Source organism: Colletotrichum paranaense (assembly GCF_030867605.1).
Source record: "Colletotrichum paranaense strain IMI 384185 chromosome Unknown Scaffold_15.1, whole genome shotgun sequence".
NCBI classification, from domain to species: Eukaryota; Fungi; Ascomycota; class Sordariomycetes; order Glomerellales; family Glomerellaceae; genus Colletotrichum; species Colletotrichum paranaense.
The window spans coordinates 840,428-856,253 of NW_026848973.1; the positions used below are offsets into that span (position 1 = coordinate 840,428).

General features: G+C 54.0%; 4 protein-coding genes across 4 annotated transcripts; 2 read left to right on the forward strand and 2 right to left on the reverse strand.

The window, feature by feature from the left end:
- Positions 1–1,294: 1,294 nt before the first annotated feature.
- Positions 1,295–4,263, reverse strand: CPAR01_14486 (uncharacterized protein; the record flags this gene model as incomplete). Its single annotated transcript, XM_060498737.1, has 3 exons — positions 1,295–1,303; positions 1,359–2,673; positions 2,726–4,263. 3 exons carry the CDS (start codon positions 4,261–4,263, stop codon positions 1,295–1,297), a joined length of 2,862 nt encoding a protein of 953 aa, XP_060342798.1.
- Positions 4,264–5,851: 1,588 nt separating this feature from the next.
- On the forward strand, positions 5,852–10,186 carry CPAR01_14487 (zinc knuckle; the record flags this gene model as incomplete). Its single annotated transcript, XM_060498738.1, has 5 exons — positions 5,852–5,874; positions 5,984–8,915; positions 8,999–9,054; positions 9,106–9,802; positions 9,884–10,186. 5 exons carry the CDS (start codon positions 5,852–5,854, stop codon positions 10,184–10,186), a joined length of 4,011 nt encoding a protein of 1,336 aa, XP_060342799.1.
- A 200-nt stretch (positions 10,187–10,386) lies between these two features.
- Positions 10,387–11,088, reverse strand: CPAR01_14488 (uncharacterized protein; the record flags this gene model as incomplete). The annotated part of the gene is made up of 2 exons (XM_060498739.1): positions 10,387–10,525; positions 10,634–11,088. The coding sequence occupies 2 exons, from the start codon at positions 11,086–11,088 to the stop codon at positions 10,387–10,389; spliced, it is 594 nt and encodes a 197-aa protein (XP_060342800.1).
- Positions 11,089–12,106: 1,018 nt separating this feature from the next.
- Positions 12,107–13,987, forward strand: CPAR01_14489 (uncharacterized protein; the record flags this gene model as incomplete). Its single annotated transcript, XM_060498740.1, has 1 exon — positions 12,107–13,987. One exon carries the CDS (start codon positions 12,107–12,109, stop codon positions 13,985–13,987), a length of 1,881 nt encoding a protein of 626 aa, XP_060342801.1.
- Positions 13,988–15,826: the final 1,839 nt, after the last annotated feature.

Sequence of the window (15,826 nt, forward strand, 5' to 3'; positions counted from 1 at the left end):
TTTCAAATCATTCCTTGTCAATTTGTCGCACTCTCCGGTCCCTCAAGCCTGATGTTCAAGCACGATTTGGGTCTCGACACGATTTGTCTTCAGGTTGCACATCAAAATACATGCAATACTACTGCTAGCACCCGAGGGAGCAAAAATACCACTAAACGACACATGTTGTAATGAACAATGCTGACCGGATATATGGGTCGCAGAGGTGGGCGCAGTCTCGATGAGAGGCAATAAAGTGAAGCAGAGCAGCAGAAGTCAAAATTCAAAAGGCAGAGACTAGCCCGAACCTCCCACTCTTCAGCTGAGGTTGCCATGGCCGCGGAACGATAGGCTATTATATTAACCACTGAGGCTTCCCGACCACATACCCCACCGGCTGATGAGCATTCTGAGCAGTTTGCGAGATATCACACATTCGTCAACATTCTACGTACAGGGGCCACCATTCCTGACTAAGGTAGCTAATCATCGTGTCACAGTCGAAAGAGCTGTGGTGGTTGGAACATGGAGAGGTCTTCATGTGCGAATTCTTCCGCGGCCGCACATGGAACATATCTGGCATGTGCGAATCGAGTTCAAAAAGCACTGTATACATGATCGCGTGGAGGCGGCTGGGGCTCCGATCGATTGTGGATCAAGGAAGGTAGGTACGCATTATGGTTCGTGGAATGGAAGGACCGGGCCATGCGTCCCGCGGGGCCGGTATGACTAGTGCGCATTCGTGTGTGACAGATCCAACCCTAAAATTCAACGACATTGCTGACATAAGTCTCTCAACTCGTCTGGCAGCAACTCCTGCTGCTTGAGCCTTGTGCAGCTCCTTCGGCAGGGGGCCTCCCCTCGCCCGCGACTGCCATGGGTCCAACATGTTTGCACATATCTTCGGCCTGAGGCAGGCCCAGCAGGCCCGGCAGGCGAAATCAGGGGCTTTCAACCCCGTGTCCACTGTACCTTGTCATCGCAGAAGGTAAATTCTTTGTGAGTCAAAAGTACAACGGCCCGCACACTGTCCTGTCTACATCGCTTTCATGGACCTTCCATTAAGTCGCAAACTAATCCCTACACACAGCCTCTCCTCTCCCCCCTCCTCCCCCCTCAAACAAGGAAGAAAAAGAAAAAGAGCAAACCCACCCCAGATCAATCTCATACTCCCAATGTCCTGGTGCTTGGAAAGGAAATACATCCAGATGCTACTTCCTCTTCCGGATAGGCTGGCCGTGGAACTTCCGGAGTGAACCATAAAATAGCATCTTGCTGGCACGAGGTCGGCGCCCTTTCTTAAGTTCAAGCCAGCTCAAAGGGTCTACGTTGTAATGGTTACGATTCGGTCTGGAAGACGAGGTTTGATACACACATACCTCCCTTTCTTGCGATGGCGCCGATGTAACCTGACTCTTGTCCGCGGGGGCCTGGGCACCGCGACCTTTGTTCTGCTGTGCGGGTGGAGCGACCGGATGATCGGCAACTGGACGGTTGACAGGTCTCACTGAAGAGCTTGCCTCAGAGGACGACGCCGTCCCTGTCTCGGACGCTGTCGCTGTGCCACTGCCTGACGATTCGGAAGCTACACTCTGGTCCGTTGACTTGTTGGGCGATACAGGCAGTGTGTAAGGCTCAGCCGGACGCTTGCCTGCGGCAATCTCGCTCAGGCCAGACGAGGACCACCCGTCGGACTTGTTAGCATGCCACTGGGTCCGCCGGAGAGTTGGCGAGGCGGCGTGCTTTCCTATATCCCGTCGGCATTGGCGCGGCTTCGCTCGCTGAGGGGTCTTGACGCTGGGGCTGATGGCCCTCTTTGGCGCTTTCTGGTTGCGCGACGAATTGTCTTGCGTTCCGGCAGCCGCGTCTGCTTCTGTGGTCTTGGAGGTCGAGCTGGAAGCACCCCGAGCAGACCTCCCGTTCGGGTGGGCCTTGGGACGAGGGCCACCACTGTTGCTTGCCTCAACCGGACTCGACGCGGTGGCTGACGACACCAAGGCGTTCCTTCCTTTCCTGGGAGGTACGGATGGAGTTGCGACGGTTCGAGCATGCGTCGCTCTTGATGATGTTAGTGTCGGTTTCGGGGCCGGGGCCACGTACTGACTGGCCTTTGGGAGCGAACCTTGGCCCTGGTTGCTGGACGAACCTCCGAACTCAGGAGGCCTTTCGGCAGGATTCTGGGCGATGGAGGTAGACGTCTCCAAACTGCGTTCGCCACGTTGTGTCCTGCCATTACGTGTGGGTGACTCTGGTATCCGCATCTCACGACGGCTGAGCGTGGGGTGCGGATGTCTGGCGTGAGCTTCATGGTCGTCTCCAGTGTGGTGATCGGAAGGAGTTCTGGGTGTCATGGAATCTGAAAATGCTGATGGCGAATAGTATTGTGACGTGTCCATCTCAGATAGCCTTTGTGCCTGGCGCATATCTCGTGCCCAGAACGGCTCATCTATGCCAAAGGTAGCACAACGTGCCAGCATCTTCATTCGCTCAGAATCTTGACATTGCGGGGACCAGGCAGGGTGTTCATCTCCGCAATTGGGACATCGGAACTTGGTCCCTGGGGCGCACTCGGATGTCTTGTGCTGACCAGCGCATTTCCCACAAGTAGAGTGCAGTTGGTTGCACTTATTCTCCATGTGACCCGGCTCGTAACACTTGTAACAGTAAAAGGGTTTCAAGCGTACATCAACAGCCCTAGGGTACGTATTAGCTAAATTTCAGCAGGGAAGTTGAAGAGGTGACCTACTCGATCTTGGCTGAGCAGAAGTCGATGCGAAGGTCGTCTCCTTGTTGTTCGGCAGTTTCGATCAGTTTCCACGCCATGGTCGAATCAGTGAAACGAAGCCAGACCGCGTTTCCGTTGACCGCTGGTTTGAACATCGTATGGTAGATACCAAAATTCTCGAACCAACGCAAACCCGAATCTTCCTGGATAATCTCACGTGTAATCTTCTTGCCGTGCAATGTGGCCCTAACCCAATAGAACTCGGGGTAGAGGACGAAATTGGTGATAGTCACATTCGTCGCGGCTGTTAGATGTGCAGCGTTTGGCTTAAAGGCCTGAGCATCCGACAGGTTCTTGAAGGTAATCCACATGACTTCCTTTTCTTTTCCCCGCTCGATTTTATCGACTCGTGAGTACACTGAGTCATGCGTGGATAGTTGGCCGAGGATGGCGCTCCGGTGTTGGTCAAAGGCAGCAAGGGCATTGGGTGGCTCGATCTTGACCTTGACAGATTTGGCGGTTCGTTGTGTTCTTGCTGAGCTGTTGTCCTTCCTCTCGCTTTCACGTGGCTCAGCACGTAGCCCCAGACGTTTGAAGCCTTGTTCAAACTGATATTCGATCAAACGTGTCAATCGGTCCACGTCGGACTGGGGTCTTCTGACAGCCCTAGCGCCGGTATCGCGGTTTGACTTGCTGTTCTTCGCATTCCGATTCCGAGTCTGGCTCTCGCCTTGAGCCTGAGCCTGGTCTTGAGCCTGATTCTGATCCGGAACCTGAGCCCGGTCAGGGGTGTAGCCAGGAGCCGGTGCCCGACCATCACTGATAGTAGCTTTGGTCGCGGAACTGCTTCCGACCGACGGCGCATTGGCAGCGGCCTGTTGAATCGGAGACACAACACGCGCGGTTCTGTTGGATGAGCTGGTGTGGCTACCGGAATGGCCCGGCTGGGTCTTCAATGGCATGACTGTCGTGGGGGTAAAGGTTGTTGTGGCATCGGACGCTAGCCTCATGGTTGCATCTTCTGCTGTATTGTGTGGAGTTGGAGGCTCTTGAATGAGAGGAGTAGGGCTCTGGTAAGAGGCTCTGGAGACATGGGGAGGAGCTGGGCTAATAGGACCGCCATAGGAAGTGCCAGTCGCGAGGCTGGAATCATTCCAGTGCATGGCAGCGTTCTGATCGGCAAGATCCTGCTTATGGGGAGGGCCGCGAGAGTAGGGGGCCAAGGTTGTGCTGCTGGATGCAATGAAGCCAGTAGGGAAGTGATTGGGCGATTGAGGGTAGTTGTTAGTGCACTTTTGCTGCATGGACGGAACCCGCAGAATATCGGGCACAATATTCATAGAAGGCTCGATTCTGAAGGTAGCGCCACGGCTAGGCAGCTGACCAGGAGAGCCCCTATGAAATTGATTGTGGGAATGAAGAGGTTGCGGATGAGAGACATGTTGACGCTGGCCCAGCATTCCGCTATGTTGAGGGCCATTCTGACCGGGAGGGTTGGCGAACACGTCCCCATTGTATCCATAGGAATTGGGATTGTGTCCGTACGGGGGATAGTTCATGGTGGCAGATAAAGCAGTGAGAGTAGAATGAGAGACTGATTGGAAGTATGAGTAGCTGAAGTATGTGTTGTCCGTGTGGTGAGGTGAATTGATGTTTTCGATGCCAGAGTACCTGTTACCGTAGGTGGGAACCTCTTTTATTCGACTTGAAGGTAAGATCTGGTGAAACGAATCAGCCAACTCATCAGAAGTGCACGACCACCAGAATACCTTGAGCTCCAAAAAAGAAAAAAAATAAAATGCCATAAGAAAATGAATAAACAGCCAATCAAAAAAAAGGAACGCAGGTGGCGAGAGTAGTGTGGGCAAATAGTCACTGATTCGGACACGACACCACGATGAACAATGGAAGGTACGTACTATCTTAGCACCGTGTCTTTTCCACGGTAAGATACCTTACTCCTGATGGAAGTGGACAAACTGTTTCCTATCACCTGCAGTGAGGTACTGATAAGATCGGTACCTTACATGGGGGTTCGGTGGCAGTTGGGTGGCAGTGGGTCTCTCATGGGTCTAGGACTCTACCTCACATTAGGTAGGTTTGGGGTTTAGACCTACTCTACAGTAGACCTACACAGTAACTTTGGAGATCTTGAGAACCCACCTTATCAGGTTCGCACTCCACAGACCTGTCACCTGCATGGGCCGGCAGAGACAAGGTCGCGTCACGCGAAATTGCCAAAGTGACGAGAAGGCAGTGCTTGCCTTTCTTGAGGTAATTACGGCGTAGCTGCAAAAGTTTGAACATGAGCAGTTGCCACCATCAACAGTGATTGCCACATACATACTGTGTAGGTACCGTGCCTACCTTAGCTACGGATACCGGGAAAAGCGAGCAAACCGAAGCATCCGTCCCCTTGATTAGGTACGTATCTATTTGAAACTCCTCGGATAGAGGAACAAACTCGGTAATTCTGCCTCTGATTTGAATTCCTCCATCTTCCTATTCGGACCGAGCGTCTTCCAATGGACCCCGTTGTCACAATCAGCTCGAACAGGAGTCAGCCATATATGTCGGCCATGCTCCTGTCTCGAGCCTTCGATGACACAACCATCGCCTCTTTCCGTTCAACTCAAGATTGCATTTTGTCTTCCTTCATCTTTTCGTCCTACCACAGCTGTCTGAGAAATCTCTGGTGGTCGAAAGGCGCCACGCCGTCCGTCAAATCTTTCTTCGTTGCATTCGAAGCATCGGCCAGACAGTCGCCAACATGAGGCTGCTCTTCTTCCGCAAATGAATATTCCCGTGTTACGAACTTGGTATTTGTGCACGTGAAGACCCTCATTGTGTGAATTGGTCAGACTAACGCAGTCATCAGCCCGTATGTGTAGACGGCAGTTTTCTCGCACGAGATCGCGGCGAGAGCATGGTTGCCATTCGCTCACAAGGCCGCACGGCCCGTCGTCTTCGGACCTTGACGACGAATTCAGATGCTGTGAGTCTCTCTCTTCAGGTTTCTGGCTCCAAAAGGTCACATGACAGGCTGACCATCCTTGCAAATGTAGTGCAAGTCTCCTTGCGTCGAGCACAGCCAGCCACAAATACCCACTCCACCCTCAGCATCGAGTCCCTCCGCGGAAGGGCAACATGTCCAGATACCTTCCAGTCCGGTAAGTTGAACGACGTACTTTGCTTGCAACAAGTCTGACCAAACCCCCGGGCCGCCGCGGTTGCCACCATACCGGGGCTTCGCCACACGTTTGGCTCTCTTTCCACCAGCACGGAAGCCCATCACTACACCCTGGAACACCTCGACATACTGCAGGCCAACGTACGCAGAGAATCTCAGCGTGTCCGTTTTCTGGCGGATCACGGATCCACTTTGGATCGAGTCCCCGCCATCCTTGCCATACAAGATCCTCCAGTCGAGGTGTTCCAGCTATCAGATTACCATTACGAATATCAAAGCGACTGGGGCATCATCGACCACGAAGACAAGCCATCCCTCGACAAAAAGGGGAAGCAGAAACAAGGCGTCCGGCGCGTGGCATTTTACGTCCACAAATCGATCAACTTGAACTCTTGGAGGGTTGAGTGGGATGTGCCGCACGGCGAGGGATACATCGCCATGTTGGTGCTCCGTCTTGATAACGACAGCGAAATCAAGATCTACAACGTCTACAACCGCAAGCCGGGCAAGTCCTTCATCATGAAGAATTTTTTTGCCGCATGTCGGAACCTCGACAATTGTTTCATCCTTGGCGACTTCAACGCCCATCATAAGGACTGGTCTCTTCCTGACCCCAAGGGGAAAAGGCCAAAAGGGAATACACATGGCAGAACTCTCAACTCAGCGGCAAAGAAAGCAGGGATGCGTTGCCTCGTCTGCAGGATCCCTACATATCGGAGTGGTTCTAAACAATCAACCATTGACTTGGTCTGGGCTGGAAAGGAACTCCGTCGTCGAAATCCAAAGGTCCGAGTTGAGGATGCTCGTGGGTTCCACGAGGACCATTGTGTCATCTACACCACTCTGGACGCTCGAGTTAGTCAGGACGGTAGTAGGAAGTGGAAATTTGATCGCATGAACAGTGTGGACAAAGCGGAATTCAGGAAGAAGGTGGGCGCTACACTGCGTCTTCTGCGAGACTCTGACAAATCCTTGCCGGACCTGTCTTCCCCATCGCGCATCAATCTTTTCGCCTCGGATATTATCAACGCTGTTCAGCTTGCAACCGAAACTTGCGTCGAGAGTCAAGTGCGGAACCCAAACACGCCTCGGAAACAACTACCGCTTACACCCGCTATACGAGACCATCTTGCACAAGAAAGAATTGCCATGAGCAAATTGCGCCGGATGACATTTGGAAAGCGACCCTACCAGAAACAGCTACAAGTTCTTGAAGCCCTCCACAGCAAAAGCAATCGTCTGTTGAGACTCGAAGGCAGAAAGCATTGGCGGTGCAGAGCTGCCATTCAGTCTTTCCAGGACCCAGGGCTATGGTCGCTGGTGAGGTGGGCGCAACGTCGTAGCAAGATCCAGCGACCACCGCATATGCCCATGTTCAAATCTACCGTAAACAATCAGACCACCATTTGCGGTAGCTCAGAGGAGAATGCCAAGGTTTTCCGGGATTCGATATGGGAGAAAACGCGCGATTGTCCCCCTGGCGAGGTCCTGCAGGGTGGGACGTCGAATCTGCTGCACACTGGGTGCCAGATTCCGGCCGCTCCAGCAAGTCCTGTTGGGGGCCCTGATTCGACGCCTGTATGCTGCAACACGCCCACCACACCATCCCTTCCCGAAAGCGTTCCCGAAAGCGTTCCCGCCACACCAGCAGAGTCGCAAGGTACTTCTTCCCCTGCATCAGACTCAACCTCTTTTGCACCTCCGCCTGGGGTCGACCCAGCCCATTGGGCTGCTGCCTTGTCCAGGGAGAGAGTCAAGACTGAAGGTCAGAGAAAAGCCAGAGCTGAAGTCAGGGCTAGGCACGCCGCCCAAAAGAAGGCCGAGGCCAAACGCAAGGAGATTGAGAAGCTCATCAAGATAATGGGACATGACAAGCCTCCACTCATTATGGAGAATCATGTCGCCAATGTCATCAAACGCCTCAAGACCGGCAAGAGTCCAGGCCCTGACGAGGTCACGAGCGATGCTCTCAAGTACGCGAGCACCTCCCTGTTGCCCTACCTCACGCACCTCTTCAATGCCTGCATGCGGTTGAGTCATTACCCCGACTGCTTCAAGGCTTCCATCACAGTCGTGCTTGCAAAAGAGGGCAAGTCTGACTATGCCACACCAAAGAGCTGGCGCCCCGTGGCGCTGCTCTCCACTATCGGCAAGGTCTTTGAGCGGCTCATTGCAGACCTTCTTCGGCAAATAGCAGTCCGTCTCGGACTGGTTCCACCCCACCAGTATGGATTCGTCGGCAAAGGCACTTCCAAGGCCGTTGAGTTCATTGCCAATGCGGTGATGGACGGGTGGCTTGCTGCGTTGAAGACGACTCTCTTAGGGCTTGATATTGCAGGAGCGTACGACCATGTCAGTTGTGAAGAATTGATCATCATCATGCGCGCCATGGGAATTCCCGAGTGGTTGTTGGCTCTGATCATATCGTTCTTCTCCGATCGAAAAACCAGGCTCCGAATGCCGGGCTATATTTCGATGGAGTTTTACGTTGACATTGGTATTCCTCAGGGAAGCCCACTATCGCCTATTCTCTTTACCTTCTTTGCTGCGCGGATCATCGAGATGTTTGACGAGGAAAACCCCAAGGAAGACCGTGTCTTTGCACTTTCATACGTCGATGATACGTACATCGTTGTTACTTCAAAGGACTATGTGAGAAATTGCGAGCTCATCGAGAAGTGGCATCAGCGAGTTCTGGAGTGGGCTGCACCGCGCGGTATCAACTTTTCTCCAGCCAAGTACAGTGTCATGCACTTTCGAAAGCCTGGTGATCGAGGTGAGCCGTACGAGGGGGTTCCCAACATTCCCAACATGACCAAGAACAGCCTGGTCAAGGAAAGGTTGACAAAGAGAAAGAAGAGGGCGGTTCTGAGGAAGAAGCGACAGGACCCAGCGAAGCGACAAGACCCAGCGCTTAGAAACGACGACGATGATGATGAGGAGGAGGAGGAACTTGGCGGTCTTCGAATTCTGGGTATTCAGGTGGATCACAAACTGACGTGGGCCGATCATATTGATAGCGTAAGTTTCTCACCATGCCACTCACTCAATTGCAACAACGAACCATCATACAGAGGCAGCCAGCTAACGCATGGCACCACCAGATTGAGCGCAAGGTTGAGACGAAGATGAACTCGCTGCGCGGCCTGCACCAGTCAACGTGAGGACCAGGATTTCATCAGATGAGGAAGACATATCTCACTAGCGTCAGGTCGATCATCTCCTATGGCTGTGCGGCATGGTTCCTCTTTGGCGACAACCACATGATGAAGTATCATCTCACGCAAGCTCTCGTCGACCGGCTTCATTCACTGCAGGCACAATGTCTTCGGATGCTGGCTGGGGCCTTCGGTTCGACACCTGGCGCTGTTCTCCAGAAGGAGTTGAATATTGAGCCCATCACGGTTCATCTCCTAAGACTCGCGACGTGTCAACGTGCCCGTGCACTCGATGGAGACGACCCGGGCTTGATGGAGAGCTTGCATAACCGCTTCTATTCCAAACACAGGTCTGACAAGTTTGACAAACAACCTTACAGAGTCGCATACTACTATGCCAGAGCCGTGGCCAGCGAAGTAGGGACCGAATATGATCATACGACAAGGACCAGGAACCTCAAGCGCCCCGAGTGGAGTAGACTTGACATCATGCACCGGAAAATCGCCATTGGGAAATATGTCCAGCGTCAATCCAACCTGTTTTGTGCAGAGCTCTGGCGAGACTATTGCGAGCAACGCCAGATGTCAAAATCTCGCTCAGACTTCAATCGCACTCCGGTCGCGGTCAAGGGGAAATGGGGCAAGGAGAGTCTCAAGATCCACAAGGACCTCACCCATGCCCAGAGCAGCATCTTGATCCAGTGCCGCACCGGGCACATTGGACTCAATTCATACTTATCTTGGAGAAAGGTACGATGTTCCCGAACTCTGTCTGCATTCAGCAAAAAAAAAACACAACCTGATTGCCATTTGGTTTGACACGTTTCGCAGTGCCCCGACGTCGTGACCAAGATGTGTCCCTGTCGCACAGGTGAACAAACCGTCGGCCACTTGTTCTACGCATGCCCAGACCTGCAAGAGCAAAGATCGCAACTCCCTCTCAAGGACCTCAGGGGCGGCAAGCGAACCCGCAATGGCATGTGTACCCTGGAGGGTCTGCTTACTGAGGGCGCCGCCCAAGCGTCCCGCTGGGCTATCAACCATTTCGGCATCCAACAGTTCACATGGACTTCGAACCATGCAGACTTTGCATCTTTCAAGGATATGGTGCATGCTCATCAGGGGGACTTCTGAGACCCCGGTCTCGTTTGCTCTTCTTCACACACACACACACACACACACACACACACACACACACACACACACACACACACACACACACACACACACTGTTTAACTCCATCGTTTTGCATTACTAGAGGATTGCCGCAGTACATGTAGACGCTACCCTGCCCTCGAATTCCGCACTGTTCAACCTCAACCCTTTTCGTAAGTCATTTTTGTCGTACAATACCTTGGAAGACCGACGCTGACGCTGAGATTTCGAGACAAGTCACCCATCCTTTCCTCCATTCCACCCTCTCCCTCGTCAAGGGATCGCCAGAATCGCAGTTTCGACAGCTTGTTGGTAGGCTGGTGTTATGTAAGTGACAATTCTCTCTTGTGACCATCATCTTCGCCCCTCTTCCCGCCCGTTTCTGATCTCCCGTGTCTGGCAGTGTCTGGAGGTAGGCAACCCACTCTCGTGCGTGGGCGCCGGGAGTCTTGCCATCGCGGAGATGGCGGTGGATGTGCCGGAGCACTCGATAGAGCTTTCTGATGGACTTCCAATGCCGTCTAAGGCCATGATCCTCGAGCTGTAGGAGGAAGCCGAGGCGCCATATCGGTAGGCAGTTCCCCTCCCCGTCGTGCCAGCGGCAGAACATCCAACGTCCCAGGAGAACGCGCACTAACTGGTTTTCTCTTCTACCACCTACAGACACGACCCTGTCCGTCTCGTTGGTGCTTATGATGCCCTTCTTGGCGTGTGACATGTTGGCGATGCTCTGCGGCCGCGTTGCTACGCTTCGTGGATCGTGCCCAACGGTGAGTTTCCGCTGCCTACCTCGACTCTCTGACTTTGCTGACGCGATCTCTTTCACATAGACGGCGAGGATTCTGGCGTTTTTCTTCAGGTCTTTTGTCAAGGTCGTCATCGTGGGGTTGGTTTGGTTGTTGGTATCTTGGCAAGCATTTCAACTCAGTATGTACGTCTTTTCATTGAGCCCCAGACAGCTATCGGAGTACTGACAATCTACTTACAGACTCGGAGGCTCTTATAGCTCTTGATGAGAGGCTTTCAAGGGACTCATAATCAGACTTTTCGCCCATCACGGGCGAAGCCATCACGGTTGAAGCCACAGCGGTAAGTCTGACACCAGCTTTTGCCCTCCCTCCCGTCAACTCCCCCGCCCACTGCACGATCAGAAGAGACATGCCTGTTAATAATGCGTAAGCCAGTTGCGAACCTCGATAGCAGGCAGTCAGCAGTACAGTCATCTTTCTCTCATGGCGAGCTTGAAAAAGCATCTCAATTCAAGTGCTGGGTGGGCACTATACTGTTTTATTAAAACTGTATTCTTGTACTTGTGACTCAGAAAGAATTAACTTTCTTCGATAACAAGGTACTTAGAAATCACTGCTATCACCACAGCAGACCGTCTTATTTTAGTTTTTTCTTCCTAATAAAGGTTTTTCTAAATAAGAAAAAAAAATGTGTCGAGCAATTGCGAATGTGCAGTGAGGTGGAAGAGTGGATGGATGGAGTGTGTAATAAGAATAAGGTACTTACTTAGGTAGGTTGGTTCCAGCCTGTGACTCAGAGGAAGTGGCGCTGATGGGAGCCCGCAAGGTGCGCAAAATGACCGAAATGAGTGCCCATGGCACCTGCGGTCCACCAAGGTACCTATAACAAGTAGCGCGAAGTGCGCTATAAATTGCGGTGAGTTTCCATGTGCCCCCCCCAACCCAAGGTACCTCACCTCTACTCTTAGCTTCCCTTCCTCGCTTTCGTCAACACGTCTCAGCTAATCACCAACCCACACATACACGCCCACCACAATTGTCCGACTCGCTTCAGCTACTCCAGGCGTCCTTCTGTCACAGAGTCTTCGTCGAGTCGACGGGACGGAAAGCGAAATCCGGTGTCGCGAGACAAGGGCGACACATGACGAGATGGACATCCCGAACCACGCGCACGGCGGATTGCGGTCCGACTCGCGACTGCTCTCCATCCCGCGCGAAGTCCGCGACCTCATATATGAGCACTACATCATCGTCGAGGGGGGATACATCTATGAATCAGACGATCTCCTCGGTGGCAGGCTCAAGAGGGCCGACGGGCGACCCATCGATCTCAACCTGATGTACGCCTGTCGACTCGTCGCCAACGAGATGCGCCACCTAGCCTTGCGGAGCAACACCCTCACGTTCTCCACCATTACGTCGGAATCTGGACCGTCCCCTTTAGCCATGCTTGAAGGTTTGCGCATGCGCGCTGCTCGGTTCGACGGACTGGTTGGGCGTTGCCTCGACAGATACAGGCAGCAACTGTTACATTTTGCCGGAGGCTTCCTGGCGAGGCGGAGGTTCGAAGAGCAACAGGCGCGGACAACTACGTCAGAAGAGGGCGATCACGACCATGAGGAGAACGACAGTGACGGCTCCAGCAGCGACTTGGCCGCTGCAAGCAAAGTACACGTCGACCCTCCTAGTACTGAAGACCCGGACGGGGTCTCGTCCTCAGGGTCGTCCCCATCTGGCGAGCCGTCATGGGCCACAGCTCAACTTACCTTGGACGAGCTGGCCAAGAAGCACCCTCGCTTCCTTCGAGTCCTGGAGCGAATGGATCATGAGGACTTGACACCATGGAGAGCCTGGGGCTTCACGCATTTTCGCCGTGGTCCCTATGGTGAGGCACCATCTTCATACCTCGAGCTCTGCTGCGACCTCCTTCAAGCCGCGTCTCGTCTGAAACCGAACGACTGGAATCAACTCGAATGGTGCCGGCTCATGAACATCTCGGAAAATCGCTTGGCGGGTGGGGAAACCCGCTCGAGCCGCATCATGCGCTGCTCGGTCAGGGAGTGGGATATCCCCAAGGCCGCCGACCTGAAGGAGCTATCGTCGTGGATCACCGAGGAGAAGCGCCTGCTCTCATCCATCCGCCACGGATCCGACGGCTCAGTCTACCGCTTCTCGGCCGCCGCGTCGGCCATCCGCTATCTCAAGTCCATCCCCGCCGCCATGCGCGCGCAGGTGCGCAAGATTGTCCTCGTGGAAGACTACCGCTCCGTCGCGCATCCGGAGAGCCACGCCCGAGGCCTGATCCCTTTCTGCCGGGAGAACCCCCTCCTGCGGGTCGAACGTCGCGTGAACCTGTGGCGGAACCTCTTCCAGGTCGACAAGAGATGGCACACGCCCCACCAGCAGTGCGAACGCCAGAATCGTGCCGCCACGCGGGCGCTCCGGTCGCGGGACATCACGTCCACCGTCGCGCTCTGGGTCACGGAGGCCTTGGCTCTCGGGCCAGCGGGCATGCCCGCGGCGTCCTTCTCCCTGGTCCTGGACGGCGACCCGGCGCCGCAGCTGTGCGCGCGCATCTTCCAGACCGTCGTGCAGCGCGACGCCGCGTGGCAGCGGGCGTGGACCGAGTCCATGGACCGGCGCCTCGTGCTCGTCCACCCGGTGCTGGACTGGTTCGAGAGGCGGGGCGAGGACGCGGCCAGGGCGGGCGTGCATCCCGTCTCCGGGATGTACGAGTCGTACCTGGGGTACTTTTACGAGGGCTTCCCCGAGGCGATGAGGGATATCGCGCGAGGCAGCAGCGGGTCCGTGGTGCGGTGTAATTTTGACGCCGGCGAGCCGTGGGATGCTGAGAAGGTCGTGCGCGCCAATAAAATGTGGACGTCGGCGCAGTGGAACGAGGGGTGGCTGCGGCACGAGCAGCTGTTTTGGGAGACTGAGGCGCCGTTGCCGGAGTGGCCGGCGTTGCTGATGGAGAATATGATTGACTCCTTTTCTGGATGTAAGAAGAAGAGCTGGAGAGGGCGTTGATGAGGCCGGTTCGTTTCGTAGTCTCTACATGGGACGGGGGCGGTGTCCGGGTCGCATTCTTCTGCTGAACGATGAAGGTATATCTTGGACTTTGAGTCTATATATGTATTCATCTGGGATCTAAGGATTCTACGCCGCGGCTCAGCGTACAGCACACGGTCTGGATATGATAGTTAGCAAGACATCTCAGAGATGGTACAGATTTTACTTGCTATTTAGCTATATTATCCCCCTCCCGTCGCCATTCTCGTCAGAACTCCTTCGCAGGAGATACCCTTGGCCACGATGCATCATGTTGCAACGCTTTCTCCAGCTCCCTTTTGGATGGATGTGCTGGAATCTTTTGGTGTCCGCCTAATTTGACATATCCTTCTGAGTGAGGCTCGTGTGCTGGCTCGCCGAGTCCGTTCCGTTAGCCGGGGCGGGGCGGGGCGGTGCGATTGCATGGTGAGGCCGGGTTTCACAGGGTCTTCTACCTCGCTATTTGTGCAGTTCCGTGTTATACTTACGGGCCTCCACTTGGGATCGAGAGACTTTAACGATTGCTGTTGTTGATACGGTGCGTCTGATGTAGCCAGCCGAGACGGTATCGTCGGACTCGGGCTTCCAAGTCCCCTATGTACCTTTGTTTTCCACCTGCGAGTTTGAGCCGCAAAAGTGAGTACAAAGTGGCTTGACGACGGCTGAGGACCAGGAGTTCCGCCTCGTGGCTTGTTTTGATGAGTTGATGCTTCACAAGGGCTGGGATAAGCTGGGCAAAGAAAAGAAAAAGAACACAACGAGAGGAAAAGAGCAAAGAAAGGAAAGGGAAAAGGGGGCAGAGAGGAGGATAAGAAAGGGGTAGAAGAAAATAAGGTAGATAATACTGGAGACTTTGGCCCTTGGCGTGTTGTCTTTTCTGCTTCGCGGGAGACGTGTGTGTTTCTGACAGGAACGGTCCTGGTTTCTGGCCCTTGAAGTCCAGAAAGGCTACTGGAGAGAGGAATGAAAAGTGGCTGCTGACATATGTGTATGAGGCGAATTAGTTCGGTTGTGCTTAGGGCTGGACGTAGTCACAGATTGAAGCTGATCGCATACCCCGGTTCCATCTGTCGTCATCGAGTATCCGTAGGTAGTTCAAGGAGATTGTCAGCCCTGCCAACAGAGTTTGACTTCCAATGTATGGGCCCCATCCTCAAGAGCCGGCGGGATGGTCACCGAAATGCCAACCCAGGCAAAACCAAAAAAGGCTCGCACAGAGTTCATCGCAAAGAACCCTCATCCAGCCCCTCTCTTCCTCTGACTCAACACACGGTGGGCTTGACCATCGCGGTAGGAAGGGAACTTCAGAAAATGAACACCATCCGCGGATATAAAAAAAAAATAAAAAAAAAAAAAAAAAAAAAAAAATTGGTTGACAAAACTCGCAGCTCGGTACTCTCAGACGTCCGAGTTTTTTCCTAATACGGTAGTCCTCATGACTAGCCAGCCGGAGAATCTGGCCCCACAACGCCCGATGATTCCGGGTCTCGGCGGGGCTGCGGTGGTGGGGCTGAGGTTCCGAAAATTCGACAACTCCGCGGACCACCCCGTCCCCCGCGGCGCTCTCAACCACTAAGCCTCCCGCCCGCTTGCCCGCCTACCTGGCTGTCCACCTGGCTCGCCTTATGGAAGCCTGTTTCCGAATCCTTGCAAGCCATGTTTGTTTTACGCGCACGTTGTGACGTTGACATCGATGTAGACCTGACATGCAACACCATGCTCTTCACCCCCTCCCCCCTGTAATACGTCGACCAACCGGGTTGTCCGTATTACACGCCTTGGGCTGACGTCGGGAAGTGTCGCTCACGATCAGACCAC